The 24,666-nt window shown below is 42.8% G+C and overlaps 1 protein-coding gene across 2 annotated transcripts in view; it reads right to left on the reverse strand.

Moving 5' to 3' along the window:
- Cdk5rap2 (CDK5 regulatory subunit associated protein 2) overlaps positions 1-24,666 on the reverse strand; it is a 193,581-nt gene that overhangs the window by 112,370 nt on the left and 56,545 nt on the right. The window contains exons 9-12 of one of the 2 annotated variants that reach the window (NM_145990.4): positions 24,386-24,427; positions 23,445-23,564; positions 19,920-20,021; positions 8,117-8,335 (exon numbers count right to left, since the gene is read on the reverse strand). In NM_145990.4, coding sequence (NP_666102.2) covers positions 8,117-8,335; positions 19,920-20,021; positions 23,445-23,564; positions 24,386-24,427 — 483 coding nt within the window. The remainder of the gene's footprint in view (positions 1-8,116; positions 8,336-19,919; positions 20,022-23,444; positions 23,565-24,385; positions 24,428-24,666) is intronic. The other variant, NM_001313762.1, reaches the window with a different exon arrangement.

Below are 24,666 nucleotides of genomic sequence, written 5' to 3' on the forward strand. Positions count from 1 at the left end.
ATTGCACTCATGTGAGCATAACACATGCACACACTCACACTCACACACACACACACACACACACACACACACACACACACACACACTCACACTCACACACACAATTTTTTCTTTGAAAAATGTCAGTGAAATCCAAGGGCATACAGGTAAACAATTAAAACTAGGAAGACAGTAGACAACATAAATGAAAAATTTTGAAAAAGAATAAATCAGAATTTTTTTTTTTAAAAAATGGAACAAAATTTTTGAAAGCTTTAACAGATAGATCAAACAAAAGAAAGAATCCTGGAGCTTGAAGATGGGCCTTAAAGTATTACATGCAGATAGAAAAGAGAAGTATGTGGCGGCAAGAGGGGTTTCTGAGACACCATCAAGAGGTCAAATGTCAGTGTCACTGGCATTCCTGAAGTGGGAGAAATAAAGGCAAAAGAGCATAGAAAAGCTACTCAGTCAGAGGACAGGAAACGTCCTAATGGGGGGCAAGCCATGGACATCCGGATTTATTGACCCTGTCGTATCTAAATAGGATGAAAAGTCTGTATCACACACATTATACTCAACCATCAAACACACAGGACAAAGGAAAAAAACCTTAAAATCTGCCAAGATAAAAATACCAAGTCACATTTAAGGACAAACCCAAGAAACTAATAGCAAATTTCTTACTAGAAATATGCGAAAGGTGTGGACTGATAGATTTTAAGACCGGAACAAAGTAACTGTCAACCAAGATTCAAGCAAGTCTATCTCTCGGAAACCAAAGTAAAGATCGTCTAAACCAAGTCTACTGGAGCTTGTGATCACCAGACAGGATGTAGTTAACAAGAGTGCTGGTGTACAACACACATATGCAAATCATAATAATATTAAAATGCTTTTAAAAGTAAAATTAACAATTAGAAATGTACAGACACCTAATGTAAGAGCATCTGGTTTTATAAAATATTACACCTACTGTAAGAGATAGATCTAAAACAATAGCGTGTATGTATGTGTGTGTGGTGGGGGGGGACTAATACCAGACTCTTCTCAATAGACAGACTGTCTATCAATAAATAAATAAACACCAGAGTTAAATTATATAGTAGGTAAATGAACTTAATAGTTACAGAACAGTATATCCAACATCTACAAAAGACATCTTTTCCATTAATGCATTCTACTTTCTCTAGAAGAGAACATACATTAAGTCAGAAAAATTAAGACTTTACAAGTTAGAAAAAAAAGTATTTCCTGTATCTTTTCTAGTTACAATGGAATTATGAAATACACAGAGCTTAGATACCTAGAAACCAACAGGAGGGGACACTTCAGAAATTATACAATTATACAATCCTGTTTCCCCAATGCCTTTTCTAAGCTGTGCTTCCTACATCTGCTAGCCTAGGTGTATTGGGGCACTTCTCACAACAGCTAAGATAAGGAATCAGCTTAAGTGCCTGTCACCAGATTAATGCATAAAAATACATGATACACATACACACACACACACACACACACACACATACAAAAACACACTTACACATATACTCACACGTACACACAGGAGTACTATTCTACCATAAAGAACAAAAGCCTGTCACAGAATTACAGGACTTCAATTCATTCAAAACAAGCCACACAAAGAAAGACTAGCCACTGAATGTTTACTCAATATGTAGAAACAAACACACAAAAAGGACCTGAATTCAAATAGGGATTCCTCAGAAATAGGAAGTGAAGTGGGGAGCTACAGAGAACATGATCATAGAAAGGTGGAAAGACATGACACATCTTACATAAGGTATGTATGTATGGAGATGTCCTGGTGAACGCCATGAATGTGTACAGTTAGCATGTGCTAAGTAGTGAAGCATATGATTATTAATGAAAACCAGTCCACTGTATTCTTCTCATCACTCTGACGCATGGATCCTTAGGCTAACTTCAACTCACTATGAAGCTAAGGGTGACCCTGAACTCCTGATTCTCCTGCCTCTCCAAGCCCAGGGATTAGAGAACAGGTAGTTAGAACTAACGACCACACCTGACTCACAGCACTGGTTTTTCAGACTGAGCCCAAGAAACCCCAGGATTAAGAACATCCAACCTTGGCTGACTACTACAGGAGTCGTGTAACCACATGTTCGTGGGCATCCCCGGAAACTAACCGACTCAGCAGGTGTGGGGAAGAAGAAAAGCACAGAACCTTCTTATTTGCTTTTAATTCAAAAGGTTACCGTTAGAAAAAATCTTCAGCACACCCAAGGTGCAGCTGCTGTATTTGCTGTGAGAACAGGGTTGAGTGAAAGTTTGGGAACCTCAATCATACACCAGTCCCACCTTGCTCCCCAGTGAATAGTACAGCCAAGATTGTAGGATGCCGTCTCCTAGGCCTCTGAGGTTCTGCACTAATGGGCGATTTTCCTTTGAGATCTGTACGTGCACTCTGGGCCAACACTGAACTGCGTGCTTCCTTTGCATATCAGGGCTTTTTCAGAGCAGGTAGGTTGGTTTTTAAAAGTGGATTATTTGAAAACTAAAATATCCCTCAAATCTTAACATCACATTAGAAATGAAACCCAGGCCCTCACCCTTCTCCATCCGGAAAGTCTGTTTTATCTCTGGCCAGATGGAGAATGAGAAAGTTCTCATCCATCACATTTCAGCCTTATCAGGTTTTGCTGTGAGCAAGCCTGTCAAAGTGCTCGATGTTACTTTTAAATATACAAAAGCAATTTCTTCAAAATCTTAATGAGGTAGAGGCATTCAGCAATGCACGCGCAATTTCCAGAATCAGCATGAGATGTCGTTGTAAGCTGTGCACATGGAGCCTCCCTGACCTTGGTGGGAGCAATCCTGGGAAGTATGAGATGTGGTGCTGAGCCTCCTAGCCCATAGAACTCTGTGCAGCTCCACTCCCATGTCTTCTTTCCATAAAAGTTCACTTGAACAGCAAATATATAATCTTAAACATAAAAGACAGAGGAAATGAGGGATGGAGAGATGGCTCAGTGGCTAATAAAATACTTACAGGTCTTCAAGAGGGCCTGAACTCAGTTCCTAGCACCAACCTCAGGTGGTTGCATAATATAAAAACAAAAATAGGGGCAAGGGAAATGGCTTAGCAATTAAGAGTGCCTGTTCTTCCAGAGGACCCAGGATCAAATCTCTGCACCCAATTCTCTCTCACTCCAGTTCAGAAAATCAAATGTCCTCCTTTTGCCTCTGTGAGTACCAGGCATGCCCATGGTAAACATGTAGACAAAATATACATAAGGTAAAAACTAAATCTTAAAAAAAAAAGCATTAGAAGTCATTGGAATGAGACAGTCCTGCACAGATGACACATCTAAAGTTCTAGCACATGGGAAGCAAAAGCAGGTGGGTGAGATATTCTGGGTCAATTTTGTCTACACAGTGAGGTCAAGGTCCACTAGGGCTACATAAGACACGGTCTTTTGAAAATCAAATTTAAAAGGGCCCCTGTGGAGAGTGAACAAAGAAGCTGAGGCCTAAGCAGAACACACAGCCAGGATACCACATCTTGTTCAAGGAAACAAACCCGCCCCTCCCCATCCCCATGATGGCTTCCCGGAGTAACAGGAATGCATTTCCACCTCTCCCTCCCCAGTGGCCACCACTCCTGGAGTCTAGGCCTACCCCTGTGAAGCTTCCCTTCTTCCCCTTCGCTCCCCCTGCACAGCTCCACGCTCTTCTCCTTTCGGTCTGTTCTGCTTTCAGCAGCGAGCATACTGTATTTTACACCACTCTATCTGGATTTCCATCACAGTTCTCCAGGAGACAACCTCAGACTGTGAGTGACTTGACTCTGCAACTGCATCTAGCTCCCAGAACAGCGCCAGCCGAGTGATGAAATAAGTAGCGGTGACGAAGTAGCTCTCTTGGTGGCCCATGAAGACCATAGCAATCCATCAGAAAACCAAGAGGTCAGCCTTGTAAAACAGCTTTTCCAGCAACCTTAGGCAAGAGATGCTGGGACGCCCAAGCCTCCCTACCCAAGGGCACTCTGACCCATTTCCCCAAGGGCTCAGCCAGCTGAAGAGAAAGATAAGCATGCTCTCAGAGCAGAGAGTACTGTTGCTCCAGTGGACTCCAGTGCACAGTGCTCTATCATTCAACATCCGAGCAAGCACTTGGAAAATGCAGGGAAATGGGGGGAAAATAAGAAACCTAGGCACAGAGAGCAACTCTAACTGAGGACTAGAAAGCAGCACAGGATGCTTTTGTTCACAGATTACATCTCATTGCTCATTTGTTTAATGCTAACATACAAAGGATTCACATCATTTTTGAAGGCGAATGTTTGTTTAGAAAAAGTAAGTCGTTAGCTTAGAGGTTAAGCATCCCCAAGGAAACTCAGCTCCAACCTAAACCCAGTGCTGGTGTCCACTTCTATAAAGACACCTTAGTGACCACCATGGCACCCCAAACATCATGGAAGTTGCTATAGTCTACCCACACAAACCCTGAAATAAGGCCTGTTCTGCAGGTGAGAAATGGACACAACAGTTCAAACTCAACAGCTAACAAGGGATGAAACGGGACCCAGTCCACCATCCTCTTACAAAAGTGGAGGGTTTTAAACTTTATTTGTATGGTGCGTGTGTGTGTGTGTGTGTGTGTGAGAGAGAGAGAGAGAGAGAGAGAGAGAGAGAGAGACAGAGACAGAGACAGAGATATACACAGGGAGACAGAGACAAACAAAAAGAGTGAGTGTGTGTGTGAGAGAGAGACAGACAGTGTGTATGTGTGTGTGAGAGAGACAGACAGACAGACACTGACAGACAGAGTGTGTGTGTGTGTGTATGTATGTGTGTGTGTGTGTATGTATGTATGTGTGTGTGTGTGTATGTATGTATGTGTGTGTGTGTATGTATGTATGTGTGTGTGTGTGTGTATGTGTGTGTGTATGTATGTATGTGTGTGTGTGTATGTATGTGTGTGTGTGTGTGTGTGTGTGTGTGTGTGTGTGTGTATGTGTGTGTGCTGATCCGAGTGGCACAGCAGCTGTATGGAAGACAGAGGATAGCTATAAGAGGCATTTTTCTCCTTCCACCTCTATGCTAGGTCTGTGGGTGGAACTCAGGATGTCAGGCTTGTACAGAAAGCACTTTTACCCTTTGAGCCAACCCACTAGCCCAGAAACTGGGATTTGCAAGGACACAGCATCCTACTTAGTTCTCTTAAACTGTATATTATGCTACAAGGACATCAGCTCAAAGCATTTCGCATCTGATTTATTAAAAAAAAAAAAAAAAGACAAGAGACATTTTGAGCTCTGTAAAAGCATCCCTTCTTGGAGCTGTGGTCTTAAACCTAACGCATTATTCCAAGACACTGTCACCAACTGCTGTGTATTGGCTGAGGTTCTCAAGGTGTACTAAATGCTCTCCCAATTCCATTTTGGGCTACCTATAAATAAGTACCGAGGATTTAGAGGGAATCTGGTTGAACTACCCCAAAATTAAATCTATTCCTGGTAGATAATGCAGAATTTTGCCACCTGGGTGATAGTAACAACTTTAATTAGACTTTTGGCTTAGAGCCAGCAAATGTATCCCACAGAGCTAAGTGCCCAGGTGAAGCGCACACTTGTCAGGGCAGCAGATGACAGGTCCTATGACAGATGCAAGTATTGTTAGACAGCCCAGGGACTATAGCTCAGCCACAGTCCAACAGAGGCCACTATACAAAAAAAAAAAAAAAAAAAACAACGTAACTTACTCTTGTCCCACACCTGCTTGGGGTAAAACTGAGAGTCTGAGCCAGAGACATCAAATCTGAGCTCTCTCACATCCTTCACCACATACATACATACATGCATACACACACACACACACACACACACACACACACACACACACACAGAGTAGGTGGGGTAAGGGTTAGTCTTAAGTCTCTGGGCCAAACCGGGCATTTATATCAGGATGGAAGAACAATAAAGGTCAAAGTCACCTCCCGGTCACAGCCTACAGAGCTCACTGTAACTGCCACAGTCAGGATGCTAAGCTGGGAACGCTTGCTTCTGCTTCCTTAGGAAAGTCTTCTGACTTTGCTTTAAGTGATACGGGTCCCTCTGGGGGCCAGGAGGCATATGTCAGGATACAGAAGATCTATCTGCCACCTTCAATACTTGGCCTCCCTCTCTGTTAGATCCCCACAGTAAAATTAAAGCCGGTATTCACCAAAGCCTGCCCAATGCAAGCACTCGATAAATGTGTGTGGAATAAACAAAAGTACAAATTATAGCATGTGCTAAGTCAACTGGCACATTGTCTGTAATCAGAGAGATTAAAACCAACATGAGAGCTGACTCTCATGGGCCAACTTCTCATGCACTCGCAGAGTCAGGCCCAGAGAGTCCACTGGTCTCTGATCCAAATCGCTTCTACTAAAGGCATTGTCTCTCCACACACAATGAGCCAGAAAATGAATGCTCCTGGCGTGGGTGTCTGAGAGAGGGTGCGAGCGTTGGCTTGCTATCAGCATTCAGGGAATGTCAAACACATTAAGTCTGTTTGCTATGGGTCCTCTGTGTGGACTATAAGTTGGGGCTCATGTAAAAACAGCGCTGTAGTATTTCCAACTTATTTTCACGTTCAAGAGAACAAAACAACGAGAAACAGCTAGATCCAGTCCCAGCAACTCAAAACCTCAATCCTTACAAGCCCACTGGCTTGAGCAGCATCGATCTGACTTGCACAGAGCTGCTTTGACTGAATGGACTATTGTTGAAGACTCTGTAACTGTTCAGTTTTCTTTATAAAAACCCACCAGACACAACTCTTCCCTTGGGCCTCAGTACCAGCTGAAGCCGGCCTTTTATCTTAAGATGTCCGTCTCTCAAACACTGGAGACCCTGAACCTCAATTCTTTTTCCCTTGCTGCCAGAACTGCCAGCAGAATCTTAAGTCCCCCTCTTCTGCACCACAGAGGATACCACAAAATGTTTACCATCTTTGCTATGGTTCCAAAGCCCTTGCCCTCTTTTCCTTTGAAATCCTGATGTCTTTACCATTATTCCTAAGCTCATTAAATTGTATAACTTTATATAAACTGCAACACATGTTTGAGAAACACTGAGAAGAACAAATTACTTTTTAAAGCTTCAAATAACCAGAATATTGTAGACTGGTCTTCTTGAGAATACTTTATTCTGGTCTATAGAAAACACAGATTATAAAAATCTCTCTGCCAAATGCACCATATCCCTACCTACTACTGGTTTGCCAGCACAACAAAATAGCATCTTAGGCAAAGTTCTAAAATTATAGACCAGATACCTGACACCTGCATATCTCTGTCTAGGTGACCATAAGCAAGCCATTTAAATTATGAAGCTCAGTTAATCTGTAAATTAGAGTAACTTTCTCTGGGCCCAAACATGTGGATGTGGCCACATATGAAGCTGCTGGCTGCTTTACAAGTGGCAGGTATGCTCTGCAGCTAAGGAGCAGGTCTGCATGCTGCCATCAATCCTACCATCAGTTTCTGTTATCTAAGAGGATTTGCAGAGTGAACTAAATGTAGACAGAGAACAAGGCCTGAGGTTTGAATATTTTTCTTTCCAATATTCTTTTCCAGTCTATAAAACACAGTAAAACCTGAGAGTGTACAGGAAAGATATAACACTGGATATGACTGTCTTCAGAGTAAGGCTTGACTCTACAAGGCCAGCCCTAGAATGATATCAAGGCCACCAAAGAACTGCAAAAGTTAAGCGCCAAAATCCAACCATCCACTCAATAAAGGGGTTCTTCAACGAAGGCACAGGTCACCAAATGCATAAGAAAGTGTTCAACATTCTTAGCTACCAGGGAAATACAAATTAAAACTGCTCCAAGAACTCACTGCATCCTAGTCAAAATGGTTAACATAAAAACAAAAACAAAACCATTAATAACATAAGAAATGCTGGCAAGGATTCAGGGAAAGAAATACCTTATTCCCTGCTGTGGAAATATAAACATGTGCAACCACTATGGGCATCAGTATGAAGGATCCTAAAAAACTGAAAAGAGAACTATCCTGATTCAGCTCCCTGTGAGAAGAAAGCATCGCTGGCCCCACCCGATGCACCCCTCACAATGTCAGGAGAGCAGGAGGCACTCACGTGAATGGTTCGGGCTCCTCTGTTCCCCTCTTGGTGGGCTTCCTCCAGGGCCTGCTCTAGTCTCAACTTCTCCTTCTTCAAGTCATTCAACTCCTGGGTGACCTTTTTAACATTCCTGAGCAACCTATGGTTCTCAGTGCTCTTTGTGACATTTTCTGAGTGTAGCTTGGCCAATAGGGCTTCCTTCTCTACCAGCGCAGCTTCACAGTCCTCAGACCCCTAGGAGAGAGGGAGAGCAGAGGGACCTGGTTTCCCATGTCAGAAACAAACCAAGACTGTTTTGCCTACCAGGCAGGGAGGAAGAAAAATGGGCACCATTCAGTACCCAGAGCCCAAGGAGCAGCATTTTGGAAAACTACAGGACAAAGTGTAGGTTGTGGTCCTGTTGGCAAGAGTGGTCCACAGTGCTGTCAAAGAAATACAAGAGGGAAAAGCACAAACTTTTAACAAAACTAAATAACTTCAATGCAAAGAGAGTATAGCTGACTTTTCCGTTTGTCTGGATTTTCTAATACTTTAAGGTAATTAAGTAACTTTAAAGGGGTCACTTGCCTAACGTGTGAATCCCTGAGTTCAAGCTCTGATGTCATAATCAGCCAACCAATAGTAATCAGAAAATGAAATGAAGATGGCAGGCAGTGGTGAATCCCAGCACCATCAATATTCTTCTTTGTTAGTATGACTGACACCTGTCGCAGGATTTTCCCTGTCCAATTACAGTAAGGCAGCAAGGGGCCTGTCACTGGACAGGGAAAAGGTAAGCGGGGCTAAGAGTTGCAGAGACAGAGAGCGTCTCAGGGGAGAAGGAGATAGTCCAACATGGAGGCGGATGTGAACCAGCGTGGCTTTAACCAGCCACAGGTAGCTATGATATAAGGTTAGAATAATTAGGATAAAGCTTTTATCATTATCAACTGGTTCTGCAATTATTGTATTGACATCTTGTAAATTGAGAATTTATTGATAATAAATCTGATTGGTGAATTATAAGCTTCTAAGGTCTTGTTTTTACTGGGTAAATGGGCATTGTGATGGCTGATCATGCTGGGGTTAGCTAGAGTTGCCAGGGGCAGGAGCACAGGAAGCCTGTCGTTGGCGGGCAGAGAGCAACTGGAGCGCAGAAAGTTAACATTTTCTTTCTTACTATTTCCCGAACACACACCCAGAGTGTATGCAGAAAAAGGAGACAGCTGTCAACATGGCAGTCAAAGTCTACTTTTGAATGATTCTACTGTCATCAGAGTTCAAGGACTAAATGCATCAAAATACTTTATTTCATTAAATACAATTCACCTGAGAAAATATTTATGTAATACACAAAAAAAATGAACAAAATGTTCTACACCACCAACAATAAGAAGAATGAATTGAAGTTCTCAGTTACAAAGTATGCTTGTTTAAATGGGATTATCTGGTGTTAGTCAGCTTGTTTTGAAATGATACTCTTCCTTAGTAACTCTGTAAGAACCAAGAAATATATAAGGGAATGCAAATTAACACGGTGCATATACCTGGAAACAAGAGAAACTGGTATCAGTGTCAATGGAAATGCTTAAATAAACTCAAGCAAAGGCCAACAATGCCTGGAAAATGTTCATCATCAACAAGAGGTTAAACCATGCCCATAAGTAACTGATGCTCAGGGCTGCAATATGACTAGTCTGTCATCAGACTGCCCATAATTAAACCTGGAATTCGAAGGATTTCCAGCCTGTGTGCTTCCCTGGCACAGCACCACTTACCCACACCAGGGAAGACTCTAATTAACACCAAGAAGCTGGCAAGAATGAAAAGAAGACAACTAAATTCAAAGGGGATGCTAGAGATAGCCATCAGTTAGGGGCTTGTTGAACATAGTTATTGTTCACAGTTACCAAGTGCTGAAAAGAAGTTCTGCCGGATTGTTGCATGAATACTGATGGCAAAGCCTCCTTAAAAATCTAACCTCAAAGAACTCAAACACACACACACAATTCATTTCATAAAAACACTTTCCATATTAAATTTTCCTTAAATGGCCCTTTGAAAAACTTCCCTAGAGTGCTCTTTACCTTTTCCTGAATGATGCCCAAGTGGCAAATATTTGGCCCAATTACACATGGCCAGAAACTAAAGGCCAAATAGAAAATTAAGCAAATTATTCTTGCTCACTATAAAAGGATCCAAATGCCCTAGACCAGTTTTAGCTATGTGACTTGGGAGATGTTAGCTTGGAACACTGAATAAAGAGATGCTGCAACATATATGTGAGCCGGCAATTATTTCAAAATGAAAATTTAAAAGTCTGAGGGAATCTCCGCTATGCTCCCATGGTCAGAATGTTAAAAAAAGTTTTCTAGAACATGAAATATACAACGGCCCTGCACACATCTGAAGTCCCAGATACTTAAGGGGTCAAGGCAGGAGCCTAGGAGTTTGGGGCCAGCCTGGTTGTGGTGGAGAAATGACGACGGTCCCCCAAAGGTTCATAGGTAGTAATATTGTTTAAAAGGTATGTCGCCTTGTTGGAGGAAGTGTCACTGGGGGTGGACTTTGAGGTTTCAAGTGCTTAGGCCAGGCTCAGTGGCTCAGTCTCTGTGCCTGTGCCTGCCCATCAAGATTCAGAACTCTCGGCTACCTCTCCAGAACCATGTCGTCTTCCTGTCATGATGATAACGAGCTAAACCTGTAAACCAGCACCAGCTTAATGTTTCTGCCTGTTTAAGAGTTGCTGTGGTCATGTTTTCTCTTCAAAGCAATAGCAACCCTAAGACACCGAGTAGCACACACGAACTCCAATCTCGTTTATAAAAAGAGAGAGAGGGAACTCGAGCCCCGGGCTTCCTTGCCAGCAGAGTCTTGCCCAACACCCACAAGGGCCCACACGGGACTCCCCACGGGATCCTAAGACCTCTGGTGAGTGGAACACAGCGCCTGCCCCAATCCAATCTCGCGGAACTTGAGACTGCGGTACATAGGGAAGCAGGCTACCCGGGCCTGATCTGGGGCACAAGTCCCTTCTGCTCCACTCGAGCCCCGGGCTACCTTGCCAGCTGAGTCGCCTGACACCCGCAAGGGCCCACACAGGATTCCACACGTGATCCTAAGACCTCTACTGAGTGGAACACAACTTCTGCCAGGAGTCTGGTTCGAACACCAGATATCTGGGTACCTGCCTTGCAAGAAGAGAGCTTGCCTGCAGAGAATACTCTGCCCACTGAAACTAAGGAGAGTGCTACCATCCAGGTCTGCTCATAGAGGCTAACAGAGTCACCTGAAGAACAAGCTCTTAACAGTGACAACTAAAACAGCTAGCTTCAGAGATTACCAGATGGCGAAAGGCAAACGTAAGAATCCTACTAACAGAAATCAAGACCACTCACCATCATCAGAACGCAGCACTCCCACCCCACCTAGTCCTGGGCACCCCAACACAACCGAAAATCTAGACCCAGATTTAAAAACATTTCTCATGATGATGATAGAGGACATCAAGAAGGACTTTCATAAGTCACTTAAAGAATTACAGGAGAGCACTGCTAAAGAGTTACAGGCCCTTAAAGAAAAGCAGGAAAACACAGCCAAACAGGTAGAAATCATTAAAGAAAAACAGGAAAACACATCCAAACAGGTGATGGAAATGAACAAAACCATACTAGAACTAAAAGGGGAAGTAGACACAATAAAGAAAACCCAAAGCGAGGCAACGCTGGAGATAGAAACCCTAGGAAAGAAATCTGGAACCATAGATGCGAGCATCAGCAACAGAATACAAGAAATGGAAGAGAGAATCTCAGGTGCAGAAGATTCCATAGAGAACATCGACACAACAGTCAAAGAAAATACAAAATGCAAAAGGATCCTAACTCAAAACATCCAGGTAATCCAGGACACAATGAGAAGACCAAACCTACGGATAATAGGAATTGATGAGAATGAAGATTTTCAACTTAAAGGGCCAGCTAATATCTTCAACAAAATAATAGAAGAAAACTTCCCAAACATAAAAAAAGAGATGCCCATGATCATACAAGAAGCCTACAGAACTCCAAATAGACTGGACCAGAAAAGAAATTCCTCCCGACACATAATAATCAGAACAACAAATGCACTAAATAAAGATAGAATATTAAAAGCAGTAAGGGAGAAAGGTCAAGTAACATATAAAGGAAGGCCTATCAGAATTACACCAGACTTTTCACCAGAGACTATGAAAGCCAGAAGAGCCTGGACAGATGTTATACAGACACTAAGAGAACACAAATGCCAGCCCAGGCTACTATACCCGGCCAAACTCTCAATTACCATAGATGGAGAAACCAAAGTATTCCACGACAAAACCAAATTCACACAATATCTTTCCACGAATCCAGCCCTTCAAAGGATAATAACAGAAAAGAAGCAATACAAGGACGGAAATCACGCCCTAGAACAACCAAGAAAGTAATCATTCAACAAACCAAAAAGAAGACAGCCACAAGAACAGAATGCCAACTCTAACAACAAAAATAAAAGGGAGCAACAATTACTTTTCCTTAATATCTCTTAATATCAATGGACTCAATTCCCCAATAAAAAGACATAGACTAACAGACTGGCTACACAAACAGGACCCAACATTCTGCTGCTTACAGGAAACCCATCTCAGGGAAAAAGACAGACACTACCTCAGAGTGAAAGGCTGGAAAACAATTTTCCAAGCAAATGGACTGAAGAAACAAGCTGGAGTAGCCATTTTAATATCGGATAAAATCGACTTCCAACCCAAAGTTATCAAAAAAGACAAGGAGGGACACTTCATACTCATCAAAGGTAAAATCCTCCAAGAGGAACTCTCAATTCTGAATATCTACGCACCAAATGCAAGGGCAGCCACATTCATTAGAGACACTTTAGTAAAGCTCAAAGCATACATTGCACCTCACACAATAATAGTGGGAGACTTCAACACACCACTTTCTTCAAAGGACAGATCGTGGAAACAGAAACTAAACAGGGACACAGTGAAACTAACAGAAGCTATGAAACAAATGGACCTGACAGATATCTACAGAACATTTTATCCTAAAACAAAAGGATATACCTTCTTCTCAGCACCTCACGGGACCTTCTCCAAAATTGACCATATAATTGGTCACAAAACAGGCCTCAACAGATACAAAAATATTGTAATTGTCCCATGCATCCTATCAGACCACCATGGCCTAAGGCTGATCTTCAATAACAACATAAATAATGGAAAGCCAACATTCACGTGGAAACTAAACAACACTCTTCTCAATGATAACCTTGGTCAAGGAAGGAATAAAGAAAGAAATTAAAGACTTTTTAGAGTTTAATGAAAATGAAGCCACAATGTACCCAAACCTATGGGACACAATGAAAGCATTTCTAAGAGGGAAACTCATAGCTCTGAGTGGCTCCAAGAAGAAACGGGAGAGAGCACATACTAGCAGCTTGTCAACACATCTAAAAGCTCTAGAAAAAAAGGAAGCAAATTCACCCAAGAGGAGTAGACGGCAGGAAATAATCAAACTCAGGGGTGAAATCAACCAAGTGGAAACAAGAAGAACTATTCAAAGAATTAACCAAACGAGGAGTTGGTTCTTTGAGAAAATCAACAAGATAGATAAACCCTTAGCTAGACTCACTAGAGGGCACAGGGACAAAATCCTAATTAACAAAATCAGAAATGAAAAGGGAGACATAACAACAGATCCTGAAGAAATCCAAAACACCATCAGATCCTTCTACAAAAGGCTATACTCAACAAAACTGGAAAACCTGGACGAAATGGACAAATTTCTGGACAGATACCAGGTACCAAAGTTGAATCAGGATCAAGTTGACCATCTAAACAGTCCCATATCACCTAAAGAAATAGAAGCAGTTATTAATAGTCTCCCAACCAAAAAAAGCCCAGGACCAGACGGGTTTAGTGCAGAGTTCTATCAGACCTTCAAAGAAGATCTAATTCCAATTCTGCACAAACTATTTCACAAAATAGAAACGGAAGGTACTCTACCCAACTCATTTTATGAAACCACTATTACTCTGATACCTAAACCACAGAAAGATCCAACAAAGATAGAGAACTTCAGACCAATTTCTCTTATGAATATCGATGCAAAAATCCTCAATAAAATTCTCGCTAACCGAATCCAAGAACACATTAAAGCAATCATCCATCCTGACCAAGTAGGTTTTATTCCAGGGATGCAGGGATGGTTTAATATACGAAAATCCATCAATGTAATCCATTATATAAACAAACTCAAAGACAAAAACCACATGATCATCTCGTTAGATGCAGAAAAAGCATTTGACAAGATCCAACACCCATTTATGATAAAAGTTTTGGAAAGATCAGGAATTCAAGGCCCATACCTAAACATGATAAAAGCAATCTACAGCAAACCAGTAGCCAACATCAAAGTAAATGGAGAGAAGCTGGAAGCAATCCCACTAAAATCAGGGACTAGACAAGGCTGCCCACTTTCTCCCTACCTTTTCAACATAGTACTTGAAGTATTAGCCAGAGCAATTCGACAACAAAAGGAGATCAAGGGGATACAAATTGGAAAAGAGGAAGTCAAAATATCACTTTTTGCAGATGATATGATAGTATATATAAGTGACCCTAAAAATTCTACCAGAGAACTCCTAAACCTGATAAACAGCTTCGGTGAAGTAGCTGGATATAAAATAAACTCAAACAAGTCAATGGCCTTTCTCTATACAAAGAATAAACAGGCTGAGAAAGAAATTAGGGAAACAACAATAGTCACAAATAATATAAAATATCTTGGCGTGACTCTAACTAAGGAAGTGAAAGATCTGTATGATAAAAACTTCAAATCTCTGAAGAAAGAAATTAAGGAAGATCTCAGAAGATGGAAAGATCTCCCATGCTCATGGATTGGCAGGATCAACATTGTAAAAATGGCTATCTTGCCAAAAGCAATCTACAGATTCAATGCAATCCCCATCAAAATTCCAACTCAATTCTTCAACGAATTGGAAGGAGCAATTTGCAAATTTGTCTGGAATAACAAAAAAACCTAGGATAGCAAAAAGTCTTCTCAAGGATAAAAGAACTTCTGGCGGAATCACCATGCCAGACCTAAAGCTTTACTACAGAGCAATTGTGATAAAAACTGCATGGTACTGGTATAGAGACAGACAAGTAGACCAATGGAATAGAATTGAAGACCCAGAAATGAACCCACACACCTATGGTCACTTGATCTTCGACAAGGGAGCTAAAACCATCCAGTGGAAGAAAGACAGCATTTTCAACAATTGGTGCTGGCACAACTGGTTGTTATCGTGTAGAAGAATGCGAATCGATCCATACTTATCTCCTTGTACTAAGGTCAAATCTAAGTGGATCAAGGAACTTCACATAAAACCAGAGACACTGAAACTTATAGAGGAGAAAGTGGGGAAAAGCCTTGAAGATATGGGCACAGGGGAAAAATTCCTGAACAGAACAGCAATGGCTTGTGCTGTAAGATCGAGAATTGACAAATGGGACCTAATGAAACTCCAAAGTTTCTGCAAGGCAAAAGACACCGTCAATAAGACAAAAAGACCACCAACAGATTGGGAAAGGATCTTTACCTATCCTAAATCAGATAGGGGACTAATATCCAACATATATAAAGAACTCAAGAAGGTGGACTTCAGAAAATCAAATAACCCCATTAAAAAATGGGGCTCAGAACTGAACAAAGAATTCTCACCTGAGGAATACCGAATGGCAGAGAAGCACTTGAAAAAATGTTCAACATCTTTAATCATCAGGGAAATGCAAATCAAAACAACCCTGAGATTCCACCTCACACCAGTCAGAATGGCTAAGATCAAAAATTCAGGTGACAGCAGATGCTGGCGTGGATGTGGAGAAAGAGGAACACTCCTCCATTGTTGGTGGGAGTGCAGGCTTGTACAACCACTCTGGAAATCAGTCTGGCGGTTCCTCAGAAAACTGGACATAGTACTACCGGAGGATCCAGCAATACCTCTCCTGGGCATATATCCAGAAGATGCCCCAACAGGTAAGAAGGACACATGCTCCACTATGTTCATAGCAGCCTTATTTATAATAGCCAGAAGCTGTAAAGAACCTAGATGCCCCTCAACAGAGGAATGGATACAGAAAATGTGGTACATCTACACAATGGAGTACTACTCAGCTATTAAAAAGAATGAATTTATGAAATTCCTAGCCAAATGGATGGACCTGGAGGGCATCATCCTGAGTGAGGTAACACATTCACAAAGAAACTCACACAATATGTATTCACTGATAAGTGGATATTAGCCCCAAACCTAGGATACCCAAGATATAAGATATAATTTGCTAAACACATGAAACTCAAGAAGAATGAAGACTGAAGTGTGGACACTATGCCCCTCCTTAGATTTGGGAACAAAACACCCATGGAAGGAGTTACAGAGACAAAGTTTGGAGCTGAGATGAAAGGATGGACCATGTAGAGACTGCCATATCCAGGGATCCACCCCATAATCAGCATCCAAACGCTGACACCATTGCATACACTAGCAAGATTTTATTGAAAGGACCCAGATGTAGCTGTCTCTTGTGAGACTATGCCGGGGCCTAGCAAACACAGAAGTGGATGCTCACAGTCAGCTAATGGATGGATCATAGGGCTCCCAATGGAGGAGCTAGAGAAAGTAGCCAAGGAGCTAAAGGGATCTGCAACCCTATAGGTGGAACAACATTATGAACTAACCAGTACCCCGGAGCTCTTGACTCTAGCTGCATATATATCAAAAGATGGCCTAGTCGGCCATCACTGGAAAGAGAGGCCCATTGGACTTGCAAACTTTATATGCCCCAGTACAGGGGAACACCAGGGCCAAAAAGGGGGAGTGGGTGGGCAGGGGAGTGGGGGTGGGTGGATATGGGGGACTTTTGGTATAGCATTGGAAATGTAAATGAGTTAAATACCTAATAAAAAATGGAAAAAAATAAAAAAATAAAAAAAAAAAAAAAGAGAGAGAGGGAGGCTGGGGAGATTGTTCAGTTAGTCCAGTGCTTTCTCGGTAAGCTTGAGGGCCAGAATTTAATCCCTAGTGCCCACATAAAAGCCAGAAGCAGCTGTACCTGCCATAAGATGGCACTACAAAGGTGGAGACAAAAGGATCCCTGGGTTGTAGTGGCCAACCAGTCTAGCCAAATTGATGAGCTCTGAGTTCAATGAGAGACCCTGCTTCAAAAAATAAGATGGAGAGATGGACAATATGGACCTCTGGCCTCCCTGCACAAGTTCTTTTTTTTTTTTTTCTTCCCTGTATGTGCATGTATAAGTGTATGAAAGTATCAACGGAGAAAATATTTAGAGGTGAGTTTGCTGGCAATTTATATTACTTCTTTGTACTTCTTTAAGGATAGAAATTATTTTTAATTTTTTCTTCAGTAAGTGTTTTTACTTTTACACCTGGAGGAGAATGCCACCTCCAATCCAGAAATAACTTTAATGGCCAAGAGGAGTAACAGCCAGCCTACACTGTAATCTGCACACAGCCACACCTGTGATCTGAAGTTGAGTCTGTGAGCCTGTTCCTTGGCAGCCATTCCAGGAATTTAAATGTCTCCTGCTGCTGCTTCACTGTCAAGTTCCATGTCAAGGAACCCTGTGTGTGTATTGGGGGGTGTGGGGGGGTCTTTCTTCTTCTAATTCTTCCTTCTTCCTTCTCCTTCTTCTTCCTTTTCCTTCCTGATTACATATATGCGTATATGCCTGGAAGGATCATGTAGTTTGTAAAGTTGTCCAACAGCAGCTAAAAGAGGATGTCTAATCCCTTGGAACTGGAGTTGCAGGTCCAGGGGATCTGCTGTCCTTCCTGGGTGCTGAGAACCAAACTCATGCTCGGTGGAAGAGCTGCAAGTATTCTTAACCACTGAGCCATCTCTCCAGCCCCCACTGGCTTTTAAACTCAGGCTGCAATTAGTTCAATACACCATAGCCCAACAGGTCCTTTTATATGAAAGAAGCACACTTAAGTCTGCAAGACATTGAAATACACCTCAGATGACTCACTGGTATAAACATGCAGTGCACACTCAAATATAATCTGAGCAGTATAAAGGGTAGGCTTTGGACAAAGACTGCCATTCTAGTCCTGCCACCACAAACTCTCAAAAGGTCAAAAGCATACCTCCTCTTAGGATGAATAACCAAGAGAATTTCTGAGAACTGTCAATCTGATGCACTCCTCAAGAGAGTTTTAGCAATGCCGGTTTTCTGTGGATTGAAGACCAGGACCTAGCCCCGCGCTGCTATTGTGAGACCTCAATCCGCATATGTTACATTTTGATCAGGGTCAATGGTTATTAAATCACTAAATGCATGTCATATATCTGAATAACAGTTAAGTTTATAAGGCTGCTTTCTTTCTTTTGAGCCCCCACATAACAAGGAAAAGTAAAATATACTATGGCTCATAAGCATGCCTGGACTCGGGCTATCAACTGCCAGCATTTCTTTTCTTAAGCAATGGAAAATATTGATGGTTTTCCAAAGAATCTGGCCTTTAAAGCTTGTTATTTTCTAAGCAAGGGGGAAATGGTGTAAAATGTAAGCTCAGCTCCATTTCATCATCTACTGTCAAAACAGTACAAGAAGCAAGTCTGAGATCTCAAAAGCAGAGCTCTGTCTATGCTGCTAGCATCCCGTGATTTAAACCAAATTACTGCAATTATTCTTATTGTGAGCCAAAACTCTGCAACAGATAAGGCAGGAGGTATGAATCTTGGAAGTCACATAGCCCTAAATCAGACTGATCTTCTACTTTACCACCAGAAGCAGCCTTGGTGCAGGAGTGAGTGGGGAGCTTAAGCAAGTACGGACTTAGCCTGGGGATGGAACTTCTCTGAGTCCACATCAGTAATAGGCTTACATAAATTGTGTAGGTAAACTAGAAACGTGGGAGGAGAACATTGAAATAATTAAAAGCACAAAACTAAAATCTGGAAAAAATAGGGACTGTCATAAGGAGTGGGTGGAAGGCTTGAAGCACAATGCTATGGGCATAAAAGAGATGAGAGGCATCAAAGCCTGGTCCACAAATTCAGAAGGTAGCAGGAAGGAAGAGGCAAGAGAAAAGGAGAAAAGGTAGCAGAGAAAAGGAGCAGAGGACTCCAGGTTAAGGAGTGCCAGAAGCCTCGGGGTCAAATCTTGGCCCTGTCACTTACCAGTGTGGTGACCCTGTGCAGATCATCGTTCTCATCCTGGAGTGCCTGAGCAGTTAAACAAGGATACGAACGGTATCTACTTCAAATGTTACATAGGTAAAGGAGGCAATCTATGCGGAACACGGAGCGAGGCTGGGTACAAGGCAAGTGTTCAACAAATGCCTGCTATTACTTCCTTCCAACTACTGAATTTAAATCCTGACTCTACCACCTGATAGTTGTGAGAATGAGTATCCTACATACCCTCAATGAGCCTGAAAAACCCTCAAAACACAAGGCTATGATAATTATTTTCCTCAAGGGCTGTGAAGATTAAATGAAATATTCTACATAATGCTAAAAGTAAACCCAGCAGTCTCATCTACTAGAGTAGCTGTCTTCACCATCACCATCACCATCAGCACACTGAGAGGCCTGAGAAGCTCCAAAACTGATGGAGGACCTCCCTTTAATTATATATAGTCAACCAATTCTATCACTAAAGACCACGCATGGTTCCCCTTATTGCGAAGTCCCAGGTTCCCTTCAGCTGCAAAGTCCAGGCCTCTCCTGGAATGAAGACCTGAGAGAGTCACTTTCACTAATGAAAACTCTTACCTCTCTTAGCTGGAATCTGGGGATCTGGGTTTTTAAGGGATCCTCTCTGCCTTTGGTGGAGTCCGTAGTGACCTCTTTGATTTTGGAATCAAGTTCTTCAACCTGGGAAAACAACACATGGTGGCCCACACATAGCTGGACTCCCCTTCCCTGACCATAGTGCTTTATAGACACAAGCTCTGAGTAGGATTTCTAGTTTTGCCACTTATTAAGTGGCTGGCTTAACCTCTCCGGGACTGAATCCCTTCACCTGCTGCCATGGTCCACATAAAGTCAGAGTATGTCCCCCAAGAGCCTATGTGTCAGAGCCTCCATGTGGCAATCTTAGAGGAAATGAGCCTTCAATACCACTTTGAGGGGAGAAGAAAGCAATCACAACTGGGGAGGGAGAAAGGGAGGGAGGAACCTGGGACTGGGGGCAATGAGGGGGGTGGAATGGGAACCTGAACTGGTATTGGGTGAGGGGAAAGAACTGAAGCCCTGAGGGCCAACAGAAAGAATGCAAACAGGCAACCTTTGGAAGTAGATTGTTGGGAGAACCCTCCAGAATGCACCCCAGAGACCGGGAGATGACTCTCAGGACTCAAAGAGAGGGACCTTAGATGAAAGGACTGACAGTAGGGAGAGGGAACCTATAGGGCCTACCTCCAGTAGGAAGACTGGGCATCAAGTGAGGGAGGGGGTTGCCATCCCACAGTCAAAACTCTGACCCAAAATTGTTCCTGTCTGAAAGAATTACAGGAATGGAAATAGAGAGGAGCTTGGGGAAAAGAAGGTCCAGTGACAGCCCCAAAATAGGATCCAGCTCAAGGGGAGGCCCCAAGGCCAGACACTATTACTGAGGCTATGGAGCACTCACACAAAGGGACCTAGCATGACTGTACTTCAGAAGACCCAACAAGCAGCTGAAAGAGTCAGAGGCAGATATTTGCACCCAACCAATGGACAGAAGCTGCTGACCCTGTGGTTGAATTAGGAAAAGGCTGGAGGAGGGCAACCCTGTAGGAGGACCAGCAGTCTCAATTAACCTGGACCCCTAAGGTCTCTCCAACACTGGACCACCAACCAGGCAGCATACACCAGCTTATATGAGGCCCCCAACACATATACATCTGAGAACTGCCGAGTCAGGGTTCAGTCAGAGAAGATGCACCTAACCCTCAAGAGACTGGAGGCCACAGGAAATTTAGAGGTCTGGGTGAGTGGGGGGTGAGGAGTGGGGACATCCTCATGGAGGCAGGGGATGGGGAGGAGGTATGGGATGTGGAACAGTCAGAGAGTAGACCGGGAGTGGGGAATAAAATCTGGAGTGTAAAAAAAATAAATAAATAAATAAAATAAATTTTTGGGCAAATTTAGAGGGGGGGGGGAGAAAGAAGTGAATCCTAGTGAGAAGACCTCGGGTCAACTTGGAACATGCTCTTAGAAGGTAGAGTAGCCCAATCTATCAGGCTTCATCTGACAACATCTGCCCCACTCACCTACATACCTGCTACCCGTCATTAGATCTCATCAGATGCTGAACACATTGTACTTTCAGCATCAGAAAAAGATGAGTGAAATAAAACTCTTTATAAAGTTATCCTGCCTCTCAAATTTCATTATAGCTATGGAAAACACACTAATACGTGATAAATACAACTCATCTAACTATCATGTTAAGTGATAATGAAGTAATATGTACATTAGCATCAAAATAACAAGCATGGATACTATTATTGCTTGTCCATTCATATGCCTCATCCAATAACTTTGACAGGCTTTTCCCAAAATTTCACACTTTTATACGCTGGGATCTACAATGAACTCCCACCTCTATACCTTGGAACTGTTCCACTACTTATGCCACAACACACTGAGGTCTCCTACTCCAGCGGGGCCCCAATGCATCATGTGAACCATAGCTACTATGGTAAAAAAAAACAAGTCGCAGTTGTAGCTGACACTGCACTACTCCCTTAGCTTCTCAGCACCAGTTTCCTACCTCTGTAACCATTCCTGCTGCCTTTTCTGCATATGCCTGTCCCATCCCTGAATTCACAGTATGGCTTACAGTGAGTGGCACCCTTGGCCAGCCTATGCTTTCACTGACTATATTGGTCAACTCAGAATCTTAACTCATGACTAACAACATGATTCCCAAGTCAGCTGACTTTGCCTGTCTACGCACTTCAGACTAGTTAAGCCCTCTGCCTCCTAACAAGGAGGCCTCACAGCCCTCAAGGCCAATGCTCCTGTCTCAATGCCATCTTCTACTCTCCATGCTCTAAACCATGTCAGTGTCACCACAGATCCCCAGTCATCCGAGACAAGACACCTAGAGTCACCTTGACTGTTCGTTCTCTGAAGTCTCAGATCTAAGTATCAGATTTTCCAAATGTATCTCTATTTTTAATTATTTCTAGCATTATTTCTTGAATACCGTCTTCTTCCTCCAGTTAGCTGTGATCTCTGTTCTAAAAAGGCCTTTCTTGGTTCTTACTTTGCCTCTACTCTCTACCTCCTGAATCCACCCTTTTCAATACAGCCAGAGGCGCCTCTATGGTGACAATGTAGCTGTTACTTCGGCTACTCGTACCCTGCAAGCAGATAATATGATTAGTTCCCAACACAACTAGACCCTTGCAGCCTATCCAATATCTACAGTTTTATCTAAATCGTGCACTTCGTTCCCCTCAAACCCCAGACCATTTGTGCAGCCACACACCACATGCTTTGGCCATTGTGTCTCCAAACTGGCCTCCCATCTGCAGCTCTTTAGCCGCTTATGCCTTCTCACCATTCAGGGCTCAGCATCAGTTCAGCATCTCCTCCTCTAAGCAACATCTACTCCTCACATCCACCCTAATCCCTCTGCCTGCTCAACCCCTGTACTTGCCTCAGTTCCAACACCCATCACTCTGACTTGCACATCACACCATAGAGCTGGGTCTCTCTGGTGAGTGAGAGCCTTAGTTATTCACTGAGATACAACAGACTTCAGTACCAAAAGTGATTAAAAAAAAGAGCCATCAGCCACTACCTTGGGTACCAAAGGCAACAAGCCAGGTAGGCTTTTTGCTTTCCAGCCACAGCCTTGCCTCCCAAATTCCTTCATCTCAAGTTTCAGCTGTCCTTCAAGAGTCAACCTGTACTGTCCTTTAAGGCAGTCCCTAGCCACATGTCTGGCTAAGTCTCAAGTGAGAGGCTAGAGGTACGGCTGTCCTTTAAACTCTTGGTATTGAGGGACAAAATGCTACATAGCTCACCACTGCTTAGTTCATGGCATTCATGTTGAAATGATTATGTTTATGTATTATTTAAATTAACTTACATCACTGCATCTCTTTCAATGTGGCTTACTAGAAACTTCCATCCATATTTAGCTGCAGACAGCATTAACTGAGGTTTACCACAACTCCAAATGACCAAAGGACCCACTTTCTGTACTATCCTAGCCTTACAGACTTTCTGTAAACTTCATGGTAGGACAGGCAAGCCACAGAAACTAATAAAGAAAAATCCCACTTCACTCCTCAGACATACCTCTCTTTCCTTTGATTTTAATGCCATGGTTAGACCCTGAATGGCTTTATAACTCTTTAAGTTATTTTTCTTCTCTGTAGCAATTTCTCTTTCCTTCTCTCTCAGGTCCTCCTGAAGTGCCTAAATTAGATTAGAAAAAGATTCACGAAGTTGATGTGTTCCAACCAAAATGCACTGTAAATATATCTTTAAGAGCACACTCAAATGCAGTTATTCTATCTTATTCCTGTCAGCCTGTGATTAATGTTTCCTAGTTGAGCCGACTGCCGTGGCATCAGCTCCCAGATACTGTGTTACTGCTCAAAGCAACAGGGCCGGGTGAAGGGAAGGGAATCAGATCGCAGGAGCAGCTGACAGCTATTCCTATGGGAAGGACGCCAGTGCCTTCTAAAATCTGAATACAGTCACATCAGAGTCTTCGAAACTGTACCAGGTTATTTGAGGGAAATAACAGATCATTAATTTCATTCCTTAATGCTACAAAAGCTAGGAGAGAGTCTGGTTTGATGGAGACTGAGCCATACATTTATAGTCCTTAGTTCATGTCTTAAGATAATCAGTACTGCCTCCCTTCTGGGCTGTCGTGAGGATCAGATGAGATAATGGATGTGAAAGTGCTTTCTACACTGGCAGGCACTGTACAAATTCTAGCTGTCGTGACTAAAGGCCCCGGGAGCCTGGGTGTTGGAATCAAACAAGAAAATTACCCCTCTCCCACCTATGTAGTCATGGGCAAGTGACTTCACCTTCTGAGTCTCAGGTACCACATCTGTAAAATGGGAATGTCCATGGGATGAAACTAATGCACGGACTGAGCAACTCTCTCTACTGTGCTTCATGCGTAACTGAATGGTACAAAGAATTATTTCTTACACTCAGAATCAAATGAGAGGCAAGCAGAGAGAAAGTCTTAAATGTGGTCTTAAAATGAATCAACATACCTGGATCCTCTCTTCAAAGTGGTTTCTCTCCTTCTGCCATTCCTAAGAAAAGGCATTCATGAGTGAGCCGAAAGAGGAGTACCCAGAGAGGAGGAGCATCAGAAGGCTTCCCCACAGCCCTTAGAATGAGCCTCTTCTGTACTCCCTCCACTGCTGTGGCCCTCATTAACAAAAGAGCACCCTTCTTGGCCCCACCCACAGCCTGAGTTGGTTTGCTGGAGGACAAGTGTGAAGCCTGCTGCCCACACGCTTGACTGCTAGTCCATGGCAGTGCTTCAGAA

The sequence above is a fragment of the Mus musculus genome, chromosome 4, assembly GCF_000001635.26.
Source record: "Mus musculus strain C57BL/6J chromosome 4, GRCm38.p6 C57BL/6J".
Taxonomy (NCBI): Eukaryota; Metazoa; Chordata; class Mammalia; order Rodentia; family Muridae; genus Mus; species Mus musculus.